At 42.5% G+C, this 20,806-nt stretch overlaps 1 protein-coding gene across 4 annotated transcripts; it reads right to left on the reverse strand.

Moving 5' to 3' along the window:
• Positions 1-4,736: 4,736 nt before the first annotated feature.
• Positions 4,737-13,616, reverse strand: PDP1 (pyruvate dehyrogenase phosphatase catalytic subunit 1). Of its 4 annotated transcripts, none has more exons than XM_032858708.1 (3): positions 13,556-13,616; positions 12,698-12,732; positions 4,737-8,842 (listed from the first exon to the last, which is right to left on the reverse strand). In XM_032858708.1, exons 2-3 carry the CDS (start codon positions 12,726-12,728, stop codon positions 7,185-7,187), a joined length of 1,689 nt encoding a protein of 562 aa, XP_032714599.1. In that variant the 5' UTR covers positions 12,729-12,732; positions 13,556-13,616; the 3' UTR covers positions 4,737-7,184. The 4 variants fall into 4 exon arrangements, with proteins under 4 accessions (XP_032714599.1, XP_032714597.1, XP_032714600.1 ...); XM_032858706.1 differs by lacking the exon at positions 13,556-13,616 and adding an exon at positions 12,967-13,245; XM_032858709.1 differs by lacking the exon at positions 12,698-12,732 and having other exon boundaries at positions 13,556-13,613.
• Between the last annotated feature and the right edge of the window lie 7,190 nt (positions 13,617-20,806).

Here is a 20,806-nt window from a genome sequence, read left to right on the forward strand (position 1 = left end):
CATAAGAGACTCTTAATCTCAGGACACAAACTAAGGGTTGCTGGGGGGTGGGGAGGGAAGGGATGGGGTGGCTGGGTTATGGACATTGGGGAGGGTATGTGCTATAGTGAGTGCTGTCAATTGTATAAGACTGATGAATCACAGACCTGTACCCCTGAAGCAAATATATTACATGTTATATTATACTACATGTTAATAAAAAAAAAAAGAATTAATCAAGTTCCACCTGCAAGTGGCTAGAAGTCAGATTTCAGCCTGGCATTGCTCTGGCTGACCTTGTTTCGTACTTCTTTTTCTTACTCCTGCTCCCAGCAACTCTTGCATCCTATGATTGTCTTAGCCAGTATTTACGTTCTCAAGTAGTTCTGTCTTTAACTGTATACTGGCTACAAGGGTGCTGCAGTCACTGTATATTTACTTATAGCTTTTTGTGCCTTTCTTATCTTTCTGCCTCATTTCTGACCATGGTCCTGCCTCACATTGAATGTTCTAGTCATACTAAAGGTCCTCAGAGATCTTCAAACACATAGTGTGGCTTTGTGTTTCTGTGTCTTGACACGTTGTCCTCCTTCCAGGAATGTCTGTCATTCCAGGTCCTTTTCTGCCTAGCAAACGTCTTCTCACCTTTCAAATCTCTGCTGAAGCATTGTCCCTTCTAATGAAATGTCCTTGACTCCCCAGGGCCTGCCTTATACTTCTGGCACACCAGGACAGAATTAATTACTCTCTTCTGGATTACTGTTGGAACTTTTACTTGTTTCCATTCCCGAACCATTCTTACTTAAGGGTAATTATTTTTTTATGCATGCACCTTTCCAAGCAGAAGGTGAGCTCCTGGAAGGTAGACTACTTTACACCCTCAACACCTATCTTTAGCACCTAGACTATAATAGATTTTAATAAATATTTCAACAAATAAACTGAGGAACTGAGAAACCACATGCCTGGATACTGCAATGCGCTGCTAAGTGAGACACACCTCTAGTTCTAACCTATAAAACTACAGTTCTGTTTATGCCCTCGCTTGGCACACTCCACCCATCTATGGATGCTCCATTCTTTATGTGCTAGACAAACTGCTGGGCTACAACAATATTTGCTTTTTCTGAGGATCTTTGCCTTTGCTTCTCAAAGGGTCACTTGCTTATGGCCACTTGCTAGTCCTCAGGTCTTCTCAGTCCTGAAGAGATCATTCTGGTTCCGTGGAGAGGTCTGGCAGCATGATGGCTTAGAGAAGAGATGAAGGGGCAAAACAGACTAGCCAACACAATAATTAAATGAGAAATGTATGTGGTGTACTTTCCACAGGACCTGGCACATAGTAAGTACTAAAGAAACTAGTGTGGTGACTATTAGTACGGCTCAGGCTGCAAGGTCAGCGCACTTTCTGGTTGTACCCAATGCCATCTTAGTCTCTCTAAGCGAGAGCCACGGGATCTGACAGGATCACAGGCATGCTCTAGCGATGTCCACTCTCTGGTTGCTCGTCTCACGGCTCTATTTCTCCTGACACCAGGGCTCAATGATCCAGTCTGTTTTCATCAGGCTAAATTAGGCTGTTTAACCTATGCCCAGATTTGGAACAAGAAAATATATCGCTAATCAAAGTCCTTTTGAGCAAACTGTCCATCTAGGCACCACAGAGCCCTTTGCATATGGTCAGTTTCAAAGACTTTTCTTTTTCCATCATGTCTAATGAGCTGAGACAAAATGGCCATGCTAATGGAAACTGTTTTGTATTTCAACTGCTGCTGTGCTGGCATAAAATACACGATTTCATAAAGGTTCGAAAATGTTTAAAATCTTTAGTTCCCTACAATTCAGCTCGCTCCTGCCTTTCCTCTCCTTTGCTTTCATTCCAGTCACTGGTCCAAGATGTCAGAGGATCTGATGCTCCTTGCCCCCATTACCGCCTCTAATCACTACAGAGATTGCTAACACCATTCTCTTCCTTCTTGCTTTTTTCCCCCCACCTCTCAGGTCTCTTGTCAGACTTCCCATTCAACTAGAGCTTTTCTGCCAGAAGGCAGGCCTCCTAGAAAACAACTGCCGGCCAATCGCAGTTCCTGTCCTTCAAGGAGACAAACTGAGTAATTATCTCAGGAGAGATAAAATCTTCAGTTGATTCTTCCCGGCTGCTTGTTTTTGCTCAGTGCCCATGGTTTGAGGTTTCTAAAATGCTAAATGTGATCACGAAATTCCTTGCACTGAAGTGAAATTCAGTTGTACAGTTTGGTCGAGTGTGTGCAGCAGGCCAGTGAATTAAGTATGGCTTAGAAAACCAGAGAAGTGTGAGACTTTAGGGCAAGGTCTTAGATGGGAAACTCTCTCCCTTCCACCCCATGGGGTGGTAAGGTGAACCAAAAGGAAATACTCTGTCCTTCTGGGGCTAGGTGCCCAATACCTCTTGGTGGGCCCTCAGAAGAACACTTCTCCCGTTCTACGCCTATCGCATATGGAGTAACAGGGATCCAGGGTTGGATGGGGAACATTTAGCCAAGTTTTACTACGGGATCTAAATGAGCTTTTTTGGGTCCAAATGACTCATTTGACAATTGAGTCTTTGATATCTCTTCCCTTGGATACAGAAAGCCATCTCCCCAGGGGGGCTAAACTTGTACAGGGGCTAATTTGCAATTTGGCACTTAAATTCTTTTAAATATGAGTTCTTTGCAACAGGAAACTAATAAAGCTTCAGAAATCACTGAATCTTAACTATCAAATGAAACTACTAGCTACAGAATTAAATTATATCTCTGCATCTGGTTTAAGAATTTCTGATGAATGAAGAACAGAACTTAACCTTAAAGTTCACTCAGGTTGCTGTTGTTTTGATTATCACTAATGCAAAATAAAGTGAAGGCTGAACATCCACTTTATATTCATACTGTGTTGGCTCAAAAAGAGAAAAAAAAACCCTGGGCTCTCCCCTTAAAAAACTGAAAATCCTGGTGGATGAAGAAGATAATTCTTTGAATTATCAAATTAATTGTTCAAATTGTTCAAGTTAATAATTGTTCAAACATTACTAGAAAAATTTAAAACAAGGTATGCACACATTTTCTAAACCCAAATATTGCTAAATAATAAGCCCAAATTGTATGGGTCCTTAAAATTTGTGGACTGGATAACCATTATTAATGGCACACAAAATACACGAATTTTATAATTCTTAATACATTCACTTAAAAGACTTGTAACTTAAGAGCTCTTTGGACAACAGTGATGTATCCTGTTAGGACTCAATCTGAGGTATACATTTTGCCATAAAATCTGGGCAGAGGAGACTTAGTAGGATTAAGCTTGGTTTTCAAAGTCTGAAAGAACAAAGGAAAAGATCTTCCTACTGTAACAAGTCAATTCAGATGCCATTAACATGTCTTCCTTTACCCAGCTTGTCCAGGACTTGGCTTCTGAACTTATTATTTTTGAAAAAGGTATGTGAGGGGTGCCTGGGTGGCTCAGTGGGTTAAAGCCTCTGCCTTTGGCTCAGGTCATAATCCCGGGGTCCTGGGATCAAGCCCCGCATCGGGCTCTCTGCTCAACAGGGAGCCTGCTTCCCTCTCTCTCTCTGCCTGCCTCTCTGCCTACTTGTGATCTCTGTCAAATAAATAAATCAAAAAAAAAAAAAAAAGGTATGTGAACTACTAAGCCAGGATAATAAAGTTAGCTCCACACTCTCGCTGCACCCAAGGGCAAAGCTAAAAGCAATCCAGTCAGGCATGCGTTTTGACTGATAAACCAAGACCATCAAAAACCAAGGCATAATTTGCCTTTTTCTTACACAACTGTCATTAGCTCAATCACTTAATGAACTTAATTAACTCAACGAAATTCTCAGTGGGAGAGGTACAGAGAGGTCAACAGCAAATGACCACTCCTTAATACTTTCAAACTTTGAGCATGAAAGACTGCCATCACTTTTTTAAAGGGCATTTTTTAAAAAAAAAAAGTCCTCCTGCCTTTGAGGAATAGAACATAAAACTCCCCTGTAATTGTATTTCCCAAGTTAAAGCCACACTTCAACTAGAGTACTTCTGACAACTGCTAATCCAAAAGTTGGCTTTAGAAGAGGACAGGGAGGGGCTGGCTGCTAATGCCCATCGACAATGGATAAATTGTGATGTATTCATGATGGAATGTTACTTGGTAAAAAGAAGAGACTATGAATATGCTCCACAACATAAATGAATCTCAAAAAACTTAACAAAAGAGTACGTATTTTATGACTTCATTTATATGAATTTCTAGAATAAGCAACACTAACCTATGTTAGTGTAACTCAGAACAATAGTTACGTGTGGAAGAACTGGAAAGGGGCATGAGGAAATTCCGTAACGGAAAAGTTGTGTACCTTTATTGGGGTTGTGGTCACCAAATCCCAAACTATATATTTAAAATCTGTGCATTTTATTGAATATAAATTATATGTGGTTTTTTTTTTAAAGTACTAATTATCTACTGGATTCCAAAGTATAACTACTGTTGTAGAAAGCATCTAATAAATCTATTATTAAAAACCAACACAGGGGGCCCCTGGGTGGCTCAGTGTTTAAGCTTCTGCCTTTGGCTGAAGTCATGATCCCAGTCTTGGGACAGACCCCCATATCAGAGAAGACTTCTTCTCCCTCTCCAGCTCCCCTGTGCTTGTGTTCCCTCTCTCGCTATCTCTTTCTGTCATACATAAATAAAATCTTAAAAAAAAAACAAAAACAAAAAAAAACGAACACAGGCCATTCAGAGAGCAGATATGAAGCTTTAATTCACTGTGGGCATTTCTGTGACCAAGTATATGAACTTTTCACATGTCTTCGTACAGATACATCTTTTACAAGACACAGGTTTTTTACCAAGTACTGTGAAACATACCACCATTCCACTTAGTTAAGGGCGTATTATAAATATCATGAGCCACTGATTAAATATAAATACAGAGGTTGATACACATTAGAAAGTTTCCATAATAAAAAAAAAGTTTAAGAAAGGCTAAATACCGTGAACGTTTACATGTGTCCTCCACTTTAAGTCTAAATATCACATCACAGTGACAACCAATTACAGTAAAATCACAACTGCTTTTAGATAGTATATTTGAATTTCTAGCATCCAATTATTTTTATTTCCACAATGTCAACTCCACACTGCATTTTTGTTTCTAGAGAGAAGACCAGCTTTTGGACTGCAGACCAAGTTTCTTGTGCAATAACAATTACTATTTTGATAGTGACCACTGGAAGTTGAATTTATATATATTGTACTAAAAAGAAACGAGACTATTAAGTATATAATATGGAATTCTTCAGTGGCGGTGTTCGAGAGAAATTAAAATAGTAGCCTGAAAATGGGTTTTAATTGCTACAGCAGTCTACATATACTTCAATTAAAAGATGCCATCTGTCAAAATATTTTGAAATAAATATATAGTACAGCATTCCCCCTTTCAAAATGCTGCCTAGAAGAAAAGTTCCAAGCTGATTAAGGGAAAAAGTTGGGGTGGGGGGACAGCAACTCAGTAAACAAACATTATATGCTGTTCTGAGCAACAATCTGCCTGAGTCTGTTTTTCAGCTGAAACAAGTTTTACCGTCAGTTCTACGTTGCTTTAGTGTCCACAGTCCAGAGGAAGTCCTTGAACAGCTAGTGCATATTCTACAGAAATTGGAAGGACTCCTAAAACCCCCCAACTAATTATACAAGTGAAAGCTGATCACGTGTTGTCTTAAAATCTATGTAAATATCAAACATAGTCATAGTCATTCTTCTAACAGTGATGCTAGAATAAGTGATGAAAATATATGCACAGCTGTACACAGATCACCATTAAACACAGGACAAATGCCATTTGATGCATATCAAATAAGCTCCCAAAAAGCCAATTTGAATATATTTATTTTCATTTACTTTGATACAGCATTAGAAGGGACTGCATATAATTACAGAGACTGCTGCAAACAACACTTGAGGCCACTAAGGGATCTATTAAGCATCAGGCATGCACAACAGTTACCTTTTAAAACTTCTTGTGTCTATATCTTAAGATCTCTATTTTTAAGCTCTAATATGTTTAAAGCATTTAGTCATTTTGAAACCAAATATTTTAATGGACCTATGTCTACGTGGGGAAAAACAAAAACTCCCTCCCCGGCCTCAATAGCCAAAAGTAATATTAAACCTTACTCCCCAATTTGATATTTAAGCTTATTTTTTATATGTCAGCCTTGAAATTCCAAAAGTAGGAAACATTCTTACCACTACTGAAGAGGGAGTATGATTTCCTAGCAGCAGTCTACCCACCATACAGCATGCCAAGCCTTTCAGGATTCCAGGATAAGCAGGATTGTGCTGTGGCTACAAATGACAAGGACTGAACAGTCTCTTCTTTTTATTCTGGATCTTTTTATTTCAAACTAAATGAAATAAAATCATTTCATTACTACAAACTAAAAAAATTCTTTTTTTGAATCTCAATTTAAGAGTGGACGAAACCAAAAACATTGTCGTCTTCGAGTGCGTGGCAAAGCAGAAAGTATCTTGATTACATTACGTAACCAGGGGTGGGGAAGGGAGTAGAGTTTGTTTTTCCATTTAAGAAGCATTCCAGTCAAATAATCACAAAATACTGATGAATTCAGATTGCTTGGTTCTCAGTCATTTATGGCTTAAAGTACTGGATTTGAAAACCACTTCAGGCTAAAATAAATTTTTACAAATAATGCATAGATCTAGTATCTAGGAAATCATGCAGTAAATAAACATTCTCATGTGCATTGGAATCTTAGTGATGAAAAGGGTCTGCAGGTGTGAATAGTAATATTTCTTCCCTTTTACCAAGAGAATACGCCCAGCAAGATCCTGGCTTTGGGCCTATTCAAGATCCTACCTGCCAGGTCATCTTGATTTTCCGAGATTGATAAAAGAAGCCAATGTCACAAGATGTTTTGCCAATGAGGAACCGACTTGCCGCGAGGGCAGGTGCTGTGAGGTCCAAGCTAGGCAGAAGGAGGGTCTTGTGATCCTGCCACCCTGCTGCAAAGTCAATTTGGAGTACTTGACCAGTTAGGGTATCAAATGAGTAAATGCTTAGAATGACCCACTAGAGATGTTTATTATCCTAGTATCTTTTTCAAATCTATCTGCCCTTGAAATCTGTTTCATTTGAGAACTGCCAGGGTAAGAGCCACTCACTAGTCTTGGTTTTGATATGCCCCTACAACATGTGAATTGAACTGAACCACAATGATTGTAATGTCGTCTCTGTACATCCGAGCAAGCTCCTCAGGAAGACTAAGCATTTTGGAGAGGCGCTCGTGATCAACAGTCCCAAACTCGTTGTTGCCTACAGCGTGACGAATGAGATGGGTTGCTGCATTCTGGTCCTCAAATACCGAGGACATCTTGGCTCTCCTCTCTGTTAAAAGGCCATGCATCTGTCCTAGAGTCACCTTGTAGCCGCCAACGGCTATGGGCTGCTGGTGATGCATGCCAGTCAGGTACTCACCCACAATCCTAACCACATCCTGCCTATGCATCGTCTCCCACAGCCCATCAGTAGCCAACACTAGAAACTTATCCTGTGGCCTCAGTCGGTGGTAAGTTACCTCTGGCTCAGCAGTGAGATAAGGAGGCGTGTAATAATTAGGAGGGATAAACTTGGTATATTCATTGTCATTCAACTGGTCTGGGCCTGATTCTATCACCCTCTTTTGAAGGTCAATGCTCCATTTGAACTTTACATCTCCAAAAGCCCTAAAAGGCATCAGCAAGCCGAGGAGCCGATCCTGTTTCACCACACTCTTGGCCTCATTCTTTGGGTGTTCCAGTTTCAGCCGTTCCAGTTCTCTTTCATTCTGTGCATTGTGGTCATTGGAGAGAGTGACTGCTGACCAGGAGCCATCCTCTTCCTGCACACCCAGCATGGCTCTGCTATCACCGGTATTGGCCACATGAAGGTCAACACCATCCACATGGGCCACACAAGCGGTGGCCCCAGAAAATGCCACTCGAAGCACCAGGTAGTTGAGGAAAGAATTGGGATCACCAACTTGAGCCTCCAAAGAGATGTCATTGTCAAGCCTCTTGAAAGCGTTAATTAAAGCCTCCTTGACATCGATATCCGTAGACTCCCCAGTGTTGAGGTCTATAAGTTCTTGCCAGTAAGTCCTCAAGCTGTTGAAATACAATTTGGATGCCTCCTTACTGAAGTAATCATTGGGGTGCTTGTGCCACTGGAGAATGGGCAGCAGGGCCCGACCGCTCTCTACTGCATTTTCAATCTCTAGCAAAGTCTCATGGGGTAACAAAGAGACGGCAATATAATAGAAGAGTCTCTCGCTGACCGCCTGGGAACAAGCGCAGCCTGCGTGGCCGTCGAAAACCCCCAAGAGCATCCCTCTGGTCTGCAAGCAGGTGGCTGCGCTTCTCCGGTCCTCGATGGGGGCATTTGCGGGCAGCTGATTGCTGTCAAATCCAAGGACCGAACTGACATTTTTGCCATCAAATTCTGGCACTTTGAAACTGTATTCATTTGCTTTCAGGATGCTGTTGACCTGCGGAGGGGTGAGGTAAAATTTCTGCGGCGTGGAAGCGTATCTCCGTCCTTGGGTGTGCTGCCACCAGCCCTCCTTCGGCCGGCAGAAGGTAGCGTACGCCGGGGGTGGCGTGCATCTCAGGCGGCTCTGTGCCAGGTATGGAGACGAGCAGCACAGATGTCTGTGGTGGCAGTAACACGCGGTGCCATAGATTCGGCTCAGTTCACAGTTCCGGATCAGGGGGAAGAACAGCTGAGTCGGGGCTGGCATGGCATCAGAAAACAGCGGCAGGCTGGAGCTTCCGACAGGGATTCCTAGACAGCAATCACACAGACACGCACAAAGGGAGGCGTTACATTTCACATCACTTCACCTAGTCTCGCTTTTATAACACATATGCAGCAGGTGAGTCTACACACTAAGCCCTGTGCTCGGAAGCACTGTATTTCATACGCCTACCATGCCCTGTGTCTACGGGGTATGTTCCGCTCAGCACAATCCTCAGTCACTCGTGGAGCCAGGACTGGAGCGTAGCTTTCCTTTTCTCTTTTCCTCATATTTCTTTGTGCAGTGCAGACTGTACAGAATGTACAGTCGATTTGGCTGGGAAAAGCCGAGGAGCTGAAGATTACATAACATTATGCAGTGGCAGTCTACCTGGCCAATCACCCTCCTCCCTCTCTATCCTTAAGAAGGCCCTGGATCTCCCATACTGCTCAGGGACTCGTCCCATCAATGAAAATCCCATTTCTAGAGTTGTGGTCAATTGTTAACATTTGATTACACATGGCTATCTCCAAAAAGGTGTTAGAACGCATCCCTGACATATATATACGTATATATATTCACGAATTATTTTGTAAGTTACATATATATACCACTGTGTTAGTATAATGTTCATTGTAACATATACAGAAAATTTTACATAATAAATAAAAATAGGAATTCCAGTATTCCCTTCTTGCACCCCAGTAGATGGTCTTGCAAACCAAGCTTCTCTAGACCACTGCAACAATTTGGCGAGCTTACGAACATAGGTCTGCTGCCAAGCTGCCAGACTGCCAAACGATCCTAGAAATGTCGGTTTACCTCTTTGGGCCTCACTTCCCTAGGTTGTAAATGAACACAGAGAAGCAGATGCTATTGAAGGTCTTTGGGATTCTATGCTTTTATAAGTGTTAGCTGAAGTGAGGCTTTGAAATCAAATGCTGGTTTCATTTTTTTTTTTTTTGTTTAATTTACTGTACCCTTTGTGATTAAAGAAAAGTTTAAGTATACGAGTAGCTCTAAGACTTTGTTAGTAATGTAAATGCTCTCAGTTCTGGAATTTAATTTACTTGCTAGCATTTTGTCCTGCTAATCAGCCGTAAGAGAAAGCTAATAGAAATACTATTTTGAACCATTACGGATCCCAAGTAGAATTCAATCCCTAGAAAAATATTTTCTCTTAGATTTTAAAAAAAAAAGTATCCATTTGCCTTCAGTAAGCAATAAAGAAGAGTGAAATAATAGTCTAAGATTTGTATAAAAAAGGTACAAATATTAATCAAGAATAAAAATACTGTATGACACTGAAAATATTGCCAAATATTTACCTAGAAAATTTTATGGACATGTATCACTAATCTAGATAATTCACACACACACAAAAAACCTCTCTTCCTTCTCACTAACATATATTTCCCCTGAATCCTTGAAGCATTGCTTCAAAAAATTCATTTGGCCTATAGCGAAATGACTTTAGAAATACTTTATTGCTTTTTAAGAAGGCTCCACGCTTAGTGTGGAGCCCAACCCAGGGCTTGAACTCAGGACCCTGAGACCAAGACCTGAGCTAAGATCAAGAGTCGGACACCTAACCGAATGAACTACCCAGGTGCCCCAGAAATACTTCAAATAAGGAAACAATGCAGTAAACAAAAAAGAATACAGAAAAACCATTTGAATCTTAATATCAGCAATTCTTTCTTAAGTTTGAACTCATTATAGGAAGAAGAAAGTACAAATAGCTCAGAGATTGTTAGCTATAGTTACATTACTTCCAGACACCCTCCTTTAATAAGTAATTGGAGAAGTGAAAGTGGGATGTGGGAGAGCGGAGAAAATCAAGCACTGAATAGTAATCAATTCTTGTTTGCTTCTGTAATAAGCACTGCATAAGCCGGGCATACAGAAGAACCCCTTCTGCAAGTGATAGAAACTACCATTATTTTAAATGTACTATTTAAGAAGGAATTTGTTTTAAAAAACTGAAGATAAGCATAGGCAACAGAAAGTAATGATTAGAATTTTGGAAATAAGATCAACAACGAAAGAAGCATTCTGAAATGCAGTAATGAAAAATAGAAATTCCAGAAGAACAGGATCATATCAAGACTAACCATTTAAATAACTGCACTTCAAACTGAAAGTCATCCAAAGGGTACATGATTGAGCCAGGAGATGTGCTCAGATGTTCAGCCACATGACACTGGCTTGCAGACATAAACCATATCTGTTAGATTTGCATGCAGAAAGCACATTAACTCATTTCACGCTTTGTATAAAGATTTTCTATTATTAAAAATATAAACAGATGCCCATCTTAAGAGAAATTTTCTCTATAACTTTAGATAAGTTTGCATTTGTGCTATTTTAAAATTTAAAACTTTTACAGAAAGAAGAAATGTTTTTTTCTGCATGGAATGTAGACTGAATCAAAGTACTACTGTGTGTGTATGTGCACGTGTCTGTATGTGTTTGCAAGAGGGGTTTGGTAGATGCATAACAGCGTCTGGTTATGTGATGTCTAATCAAGGAATAACAAGTCCAAGAAACCTGTACTTTCCTTTAATACTTTGTTTTGACAATTTTTTTGCTTTTGTAGTTGATTGCAAAATGAATGAAAGATTGTGGCAAAAAAACTGATTCATGCAGCAGATGCTCTGAATAATACATAAATTCAGGCAGCAAGTACTTAAATACTCAGGTAATACATTTTTCCTTCAAGGCAAAATTTCTCAAGATTTAAAAAAAAAAGCAGAGTGGAATTTATCAACTGTATCTTTCAGTTATTCAGGAGCTTAGCATATGGACTGAGACTGTATCCCAATTCCCCAACTCCCAAAATGCCTTCAAAAGACAAATTCTTAGAGAATATGGAATTCATGAAAACCCTGCTCTGTGATTAATAAATATTCTATCACCACCAGTACAAATAACATATTCTCTCCATCAGATCAGATATCCTTAGAAGTCAGAGTACTTCCAAATGCTTTTTTAAGCCATAAGTGAGCCTTCAAAAACTCTGAGGATCTTTCCGAATATCCTGTGATTCAAAAACAACAAAACCCCACAAAAATCAAAACTTTTGCCGACAACCTCACTAAATTAATTAAGTAGAAAACTCTTGATTAGACAATTAAGAACAGCAACAAGGTACAGTGTTGGTAAACTGGAGCAGTATCATAGTTTCAAGTGATTTCTGACCACGATTTCACTGAAAAGTTCCCATCCCATGATCCAGACTCCGCCACCTTACATGCAGCATCTTAGTCCTGGGCAAATTTGGCCCATGTTACCAATGACTAATAAGAAAAGATGCACTGCAATCCGAAACAGGAGAGAGCCCTATCCATTCTTCCTGATGTGCTGGGCAGAGCCTGTGCCAAGAAATGATTCCACTTCATTCAATAAACTCACGGATCATATTAATTATAAAATGCTGTTAATACTGCACCAACTCCGGGGCTCTTTAGCTTTTAACGCTTTTGGTGTAAATGGAAAAAAAAAAAAGAGCTATACTAGTCATTAAACGTGTCAGAACCTCAGTTTATGTAATCCAATTACATTATATATCCTGTATATAGACTTTTCCGTTTCTCAGCATTTTCTGGAAATGCCTAGCCATTTCATAGCTCCCATTATCTGTACAAGAATGAAGAAAGCGATTTCCCTCAGAAGCCCCTAAGCCCCCAAGCCAGCACTTGTTTGATTAGTTTCCTTTGTCCCCACCTGAAAATTGCACTCTCTAAGGTAATCAAAGCTATCCGGGTCCAGGACCCCTTTGTCCCCTTTTTCTATCTACCTCACCCCTTAATTCCACGGCGACCCACTTAGAACCATCCACGCACAAAATCAGTCACCATCCTTCCTGGGTACCCAACGCAGGTAGTTAAGTGAATACCTACCAATTCGTCTGGGCCCGGGACACACACACATTCTCCTGTCATCACAACACGGAGCCGACAACATCCACAACCCGCGCGGACAGCAGCAGCGACAGCAGCACCGGCCCATTGAAAGCAAGGCAGAGATGCTCATTAGAGGAGGCGGCGGCGGGGGAGGCGGGCACAGAGGAGGGGCGAGCTCTAGCTCTAGCCCCGCGAATGGGGCGGGGGGGGGGGGATGGAGAAGGGAGAAAGGGGAGGAGAGAAGGAAACCAACCAAACAAACCCACCCGGCGAGAGAGTCAGGGACGCAGCCCGAGGCGGCTGGAACCCAGAAGCGAGAAGAGATGCGCCCCGGGACCGGCCCCTCCATCCAGCCCGGGCGCGGAGCCCACCGGCCCCCGACATCCTCCACCTGCTGGACACCCCGCCCGGCCCACGCTACGCCGGCTTCGGTCCAGAAGCCTAAGGCAGGGTCCACCGCGCAGGTGGGGTCACCCTGGACCCCGCGGTGCGTACAGGGGACCCTCAGGCAGAGACGCCACGCCGCCGCACCTTCCCGGAGCCAGCCCTCCCGCAGGACCCCACGGCGCCCCCGGCGCTGACAGCGGCCGCGGTCGGCCCGCCCCCCGACCCGAGCCCGCACGGCTGCCGCCCCCCCACCCCCCGGCGCCGCCACGCCCGCCTGCAGCCCCGACGCCCCCGCGCGCACCTAGCGCTCCGGGGCTCATCCTCCCCACCCCCCCGCTCCGGCCGCCGCCCTTCGCACGCCCACGGCCGCCGCTCCCCACGCGCGCCCGGCAACCCCCTCACAACTTTGGGCGGGTAGCAGGGGATTCCGGACCCGGCGGCTCTGGACTGGGAGCAGGGAATACGAACCGGGCACGCAGGGGAGGAGCCGCTTCTTCCCGACGAGGAGACGGCCGCAGCAGTGGCGGCAACACCCCTCACTCCTTCCAGGCCACCCGGTTTAACTCCCCGGAGTGCGGCCCCAGGGCCCCAGCTGGCCCACTCCCTGCCCAGCCGGGCCGCCACCGTGCCCCGCCCGAACGTCCGGGCCGGAGCACTTCCCGCCTCCGGATTGGCTGCGCAGGGGCGAGTGGGTGGAGAGGAGCAGAGCTGGCCCAGCCCGCGGCCGGGAGGGTGGGCGGAAGAACAGCGCGCTCCGCGCCAGCTTTGTGACGTCACGGGGGTCAGACAATCCCTTCCATTCCGAGCGAGCCGCTCATTGGTTCCACGGGCCCGCCTCACGTGACCGCGCCGGTAGCAGGGTGGAAGGTGGGGCTCCGTGGCGCTGGGGACCTGCGACCCGCTAGGCGGGGCGGCGTTGATGCGGCTGGAGACGGGCAGGGTGGAGGAGAAGCTTTGGGGCCCGCCCCAGCAGCGCCACAAGTTGCGGTTCCCGTGGACTGGCTGCTCCCAGCCCGAGGAGCTTCCGCGAATCCTTGGCACCTCGGCGGGGGACCGGCCAAGTGCCAGGTGGCCAGGCGGCTGAACCTCCTTGCGCTTTCCTGGTGGCTTCGTAGGGTAGGCTGCGGGGACGACTCAACCAGTTGACGACTCAACCCAGCAGGGAACCGAATTCCCACCGTTTCGCCCTAGCCTAAAATATAAGGCACGGCAGTCCCAAAGTATCTGTTGCCCCATCCATTTGCATTCTTTTGCAGATTTTAGAAACATTAAGTCAGAAAATGTTTTCTGTCGTTTTCTGGACACCTCTCGGGGTCTAGGGAGAGGGAGCCGGTCTAGGAAGTTGTGAGGAGGGAATTCTTTTCCATGTAGAGTGGGTGTGTGCTCTGAAGGGCTTTGAAATCAGTATTGTCTGTCTCTTTTTCCCTGGTTACAGGGAAAGAGAATGCAGCCTGCAGAAGTGGGAGGAGCCCTGGACTTGGGAGTCAGAGGAACAACATCCAAGTCATTTCTGCTCCATGAGACTCTGTTTCTGTGAGGTAAAGTTAGGCTTGCGATGGCATTGGCGTTCTGTGATTAAGCAGAAGAGCCTGAGGGCTTCTTCGTTTGTCTCAATCAGCACTTATCCCCTCTTTATGGGAAATCAGCCATTGATAGTGGCCTCTAAAAGCTTCCTTGGAGACGACAGCAAGTTGATCATTGCGCTTACCCTGCCTAGTGTTAAAGTTTACTTCGATTTCTTAAGCATATCTGGTTACTAGCCAACAAAGTTCATAAGTGATTCAGCTGGATATAAAAACCGCATGTTAATAGCATTGTGACGTTCTATTTCTATTAGTCTTGCATTATTTGATTTGTATGTAATAAAGAAAAAACTTTATATACACAGAACAGTGCCAAGAACAGGTTTTTCATAATTCCTGGATGTTTTCCACTGCCTCCTCTAGTCTCTAAATAAATTAGAGGAGAACTTTTTTGTTTGGCCCCAACCTGCCCACAAAACTCTTGTAGCTGCTCTAAGTAGACTTCATCCGCATTTAGACCGCCCATCTGCCTCACTTCCCCCTTTCTTTTTTACTTCTCAAATGAGCTTCTCATAATTTTATAAGTATTCTTCAACGTCCTTTTCCCTACTAGTATATGATTTTTTTATCTCGTTTTTTTCTTGGTTCATAGAAACAGTAGTATGTGGTTTAGCATAGTAAGAGCAGATCTGGAAGCAGACTGCCTGGGTTCCAGCCTCAGCTCTGCAGCTTACTATGTGATCTTGGGCAACTTTGTTCTGGCTCAGCTCTCTCATGTGTAAGATAGGAATAAAAATAGTAATAACACAGGGTTGTATTACGTAGGCCAATATAAATATATTGTGTTAAAGAAAGTACACAGCAGGTCGTAAAGGCTATGTAAGTATTAGCTATTATTGGTGCAAGTGTCGCTCAGTCTGTAGAGCATGTGACTCTTGATCTTGGGGTTGTGAGTTCGAGCTGCACACTGAGTATAGAGATTACTTAAAAATAAAATTTTAGAAACTATTAGCTATTAATATTATTGACATGTGTCCAGATAAGTGTGCCTCTTTTCAATTTAGGACTCCTAAAGAGTGAGAGATCTAGATTCTTAAATGTGATATGTTCTTAGTTCTTAGTTAGATACTAAGAAGTCATTAATAGACTGGAAAGTCTTAGAACCTTAGGATATCAGTTTAATATCCGTGAGGACTGTCACTACCTCTTAGCCCCTACTTTGTAGACATGGTGACCAGTTAACTGAAGGTAAGAGTAGATATTTACAAGTTTCTGCCTAAGGTCTCAGAAGTGAAGTTTATACTAGGCTTGTCTGTTGTCTCTAAACTTTTTCCCAATGACTGCAAAAGTAATGAGACTCCAGAATGTATCCATCCATATCAATGACCTTTTCAAGTTGTTACCTTGGTTACATATACTTATATTCCACACCAACATTGCCATTATTCAGAGCACTTTTAAAATTGCCTTTTCAAATTGTTTTTGTCTCCACAGGAAGTTCTAACTTGTTTTACTATAACCAGCACCTTGGTTTTTAAACCAAAATAGCATTGATTTCCCTCTTCTTACTATTCTTAGTTCTAAATGACCTGCTATTTCTGAAAATGACACGCATTCTCAAAAAAAAAAAAAAATAGTATTTGCCACCACTAAATATTATAGTCAAAAGAATTTGTCATGAGTATTGAAGGCAATGTCAAAGTATTTCTGAAATCAGAATAAAGCCTCCCCAAAGTAATGGCCATGAAATAAATTTGTTTAAAGATGCAAGTTTTGTTTTCTTGCTGCAAAGTTGTAGGACTCAAGGGTGTTTTATAAATAAAGTCATAGTGTCGCAGAGGAATCAACTACCTGTACCATTGAGGGAGATTGTTGAGTATCTCAACCTTGTCTCCTCTCTGCCTTGATCTTCTTCCTGTCTCTAGGTCTCAGTTTAGCCACTCGGACTCGCTTCAAAAGTACTATTTTTTATCACATGGTCATCTGACCAGGCAAGGGCAAGTCCTTGGGTGTGCTGCTCCGACCCCACAGACTGTTTCAGCCACCAGAACACCTGTTGGCACTTGGACATTGGAAGGCATAGAAACGAAGCTCTGTGACAGTTCTGGGTTGTCCTGGCTGCCAAAGAGAGAGGAAGGGTTTCAAAAATAGTCTGGTACCAAAGAAAGGGCTGTGCAAAAAAGACTTATTTCGTCCACACACATGCTTTCTGTGTTACCAGTAATGTAACAACAGTTCTTGAATGAGATCCTTGACACTCATTTTGTTGCCCTAGAATAAACCTGGAAAGGAGCAAGCGCTGAACCAGATTGGCCTGTTATTCTTGTGGATGGATGCTCAAGCCCTTGGGGGTATTGGAGGTTAACTGTGACAAGGTGTAGATGGTCCAGCAGAGTCTCGGTGGTACCAATCAGGGAGCTTAAAATAGACCTGCGGTGGGTGGGAGATATTGTTGGCCCCCTGGCTAGTGACTTACCTTTGCCTTTGCCAAAATCAACAATCAGGGAAGAGAGGTGGGGTCCAGCACACTCCTCTTTAAGTCCTCCCTCCCTCCCTCCAGATCTCCCCCTCCCCTCCAGATCTTGAATAGGAAATCAGCAAGTGTTTACAGAGTGCTTAAGCAACAGGTATCTCTTTTATCACCATCCCAGGGTTTCTTCTTTGAAATTATCTGGAGTTATGCAGGGAGATCGACAAATCACCTATAAGAAAGACACAGAATATGTATTGTAGCTCATGTCTTGTGGACTAGGCGCTGTTTAAAAGTGCTTTCACATTTATCTCATTTAATATTTTAAAAGTAATTTGTTGTCATCAGAATTCATGAAGCAATAGTATCTTTGAGGGGGAAAAAAAAACCTTCATTCTCTTGCAAAACTAGGGACTAAAGTCTCCTGACCAGTAGGCAAGAAGTTTCTATGCATTAATTTAACATAACAAAGAATATGAAAAGTGTGTATCTGTGGTTGCTTAATTAGAGGGTCAGGTGCTGTAGGAAGAAGTCTGAGTTCTGGGGACCTGAGTGGCACATCTTTCAACAACCCCTGTTAGTGGTGGGTGTGTCTTAGAATGCTAAGTTTGACATCCGTGCAGGCAATTGGTATTGTCTAGCCATCAGACGATCTGGCAAACTGATTTTTCATTCAGTGTGAGTCTACAGATGGATTCCCCAGAGCACAGAGGGTGAAAGGTGGAGGAAGGGTTTGAGGGGAACTGAGACACTAGGGTGGGTCTAGAGCACTTTATACAACAGGTGCTGATTCTGGGTGTCTTTGAAGCAGGTCAGGCTAGTCTGCAGACTTCGGGAGAAGCCCCAACTCTATGCACTCAAAAATGGTAGCTGCTGATTTGCACACTTCTTAAAAGCTATAATTCTTTGCTTATCTGTACCCCTTAACTACTAGAATGTAAGCCTCTCAAGGGCAGGGACCATGTCTCTTTTATGCACCAATAAAAACCCATGGCTTGGCATATAGTTAGAACTAACAGGTAGTGAGTGAATGCTTAATTTTACCTCGTTCTAACTTGCACCATCTCATCATAGCCTCATAACACTCATATAGGGTAGGTGTTATCATTCATTCCATTTCTCAAGAGAAGAAAATGAGTCTCAACTAGGGCACTTTGCTTAGGGTTACGGAAGTAGAAAGTAATAGAACCATATATCCCAGAGCTTGCTCTCTTAAGTACCATCACCCATAATAAGTGCTCAATAATGAATGAATGAACTCATTTTTTTTTTTTAAGATTTTATTTACTTATTTGAGGACAAGAGAGAGAGAGCATGAGAGGGGACAAGATCAGAGGGAGAAGCAGACTCCCTGTGGAGCTGGGACCCCAATGTGGGACTCGATCCCAGAACTCCGGAATCATGACCTGAGCCAAAGGCAGCAGTCACTTAACCAACTGAGCCACCCAGGTACCCTAATGAACTCATTTCAAATGAAGAAAAAAGTGGCATGTTGCAACAGATGAATATATTGTGATAAAGAACTGAAGAAAGCTTCACATTTCCATTATGGATTTGAGGTCAAACTATGTATTTGCAGAATTTTCACCCATGCTTGTGTCTGTGACCAGCAATATATTCTGTACGGCTCAGTGTATCACCACCTCTAAGTGGCCCCAGCTGTGGCTAGCAAAGCATATTTTTCTTGGAAGCCAGATATTAATATTTGTAGATGAATACCTAATGTATTCTATTCATATCCTAGTAATAAAACTATAGTTATATGATACAAAGTGAACAGTTTAATCTCTCAAGAGCTATAAATTATGTTCAGTTTAAAACATTACCTTTATTTTTAAGCAGTATCAACTGGAGGGAGAAAGGTTCAAGGAGAAAAAGAAGACAAATCAAAGTGGAGTGTTAGTAATAGCTGTTGAATGCTGTATTCAGTTTCTGCCAGGAACAATGGGCTCTGGCACGCTAATCAGGATATTTAGGTAATTACTCAGGTAAAATATCTGGGTTGAGATTTTATCCCTTAAGGTGTCATGGTTTTGTGAAATGGGTATAGGTTGAAGTCAGAGAGACCTGAGTTCAAATCCTAGCTCTGCTTCTTAGTAGCTGGGTAATTTTTCAGAATTTACCCAGTAACTTCAAAAAAGTCTAAGGGATGTTGTAAAGATTAATGATAATGTCAATGAAAATACCAAATTATGCTTGGCAAATGGTACCAAGTCATAGCCCTTAAATGAGTTCTCTATCACTACTGTAAGAAATGACCACAGATGTGGTTAACAGCACACATACCTTACAGCTCTGGAGGTCAGAAGTCTGAAATGGGTTTCACTGGGCTAACATCGAGGTCTCAGCAGAACTGCATTCCCTTTGGGAGTCTTTAGGGAAGAAGCTGTTTTCTCACCTTTCCCAGCATGCAGAAACTGCCTGCCTTCCCAGACTAATGGCTCCTGTTTCCATCTTCAAGGTGAACACAGTGTTGTCTTCAGATCACTGACTCTGACTCTGATCTCCACCACTGCTTTCCTTTCTAAAGGACCCTTGGGTTTCCATGGGACCGATGTGATAATCCAGGATGATCTCTTTATTTTAAAATCAGCTGATTAGCAGCCCTAATTCCATCTATAATCTGAGCTTCCCCTTTCAATGTAACAACAGTATTAATTCACACATTCTGGGGATTCTGATGTGGACATCTTTTAGGGAGAGGCATTGTTCTGCCTATCATGGCACTTTTCTCCCTTAATATTTGCTCATTCATTCATACACTTACGAAATAAAAATATGATTAGTGACAATTATCTTTTACCCACCAGAAATCTGTTTAGGTAGAGAGCTTAGATTTAAAAAAAATTTAAAATGGGATGCTTGGGTGGCTCAGCCAATTAAATATATGCCTTCGGCTCAGGTCATGATCTCAGGATCCTGTGGTTGAGCTTCCAGCCTTCCATCAGGCTTCCTGCTCAGCAGGGAGTCTGCTTGTCCCTCTCCCTTTGCGCCTCCCCCCATTCAGGTTCTCTCTCCCAAATAAATAAAATCTTTTTAAAAACTAATTAAAAATGCACTGATAATTATGTATAACTGACAATTTTATTAAAAATCTCATTAGAAAATTAACTGAGAAGCCAATATGCAACAGGCCCTAATGAGCTAATCAAGTTTGTGCTACAGAATTTTGAATGAAAGATCACTTAGGTGTGTGAGAGGCAAAAAAGAATCACTGGAAATTTTGATTGTCTATAAGAATTAATATAATAAGGGTGCCCTCTTCATTCTCCAAAAGACACATGAGAACAATGGAGATGATAGCCTCCTTCCATTCTGCCTTGGTGACTCCCCACCAAACTCTGAAGGGTGTAAAAAATCTTCAGTGGAGCCAGAGAAGGGCAGCCAACGGGGTGAAGAGCCTAGAGTGGGATATAGATGGTGTGATCTTCAAACACTTAAGTGGTAGTCACATGAAAAGAAAGCTAGATTTATCTTTGAAAATTATAGAGTTTGAAAATGCTAGAATGTGTATCAGTTAGATTTAAACTCAGTCTTTTAACTTTATGTGGTTATAGTTTTCTGAAAATGGAGTAATTGCCCCTGAGGTAATGAGTCTCCTGTTATTAAAGGTATCCAAATAAAATCCAGACAATAGTGTTAAAGAATGAGCTCCCAAAACTTTATTCATGTCTCAAACATTGTACTTAAACTATAATCATTTACATTCCAGTCTTCCTGTATGAA

The sequence above is a fragment of the Lontra canadensis genome, unplaced genomic scaffold (genome assembly GCF_010015895.1).
Source record: "Lontra canadensis isolate GAN:19392208 unplaced genomic scaffold, GSC_riverotter_1.0 scaffold15, whole genome shotgun sequence".
Taxonomy (NCBI): Eukaryota; Metazoa; Chordata; class Mammalia; order Carnivora; family Mustelidae; genus Lontra; species Lontra canadensis.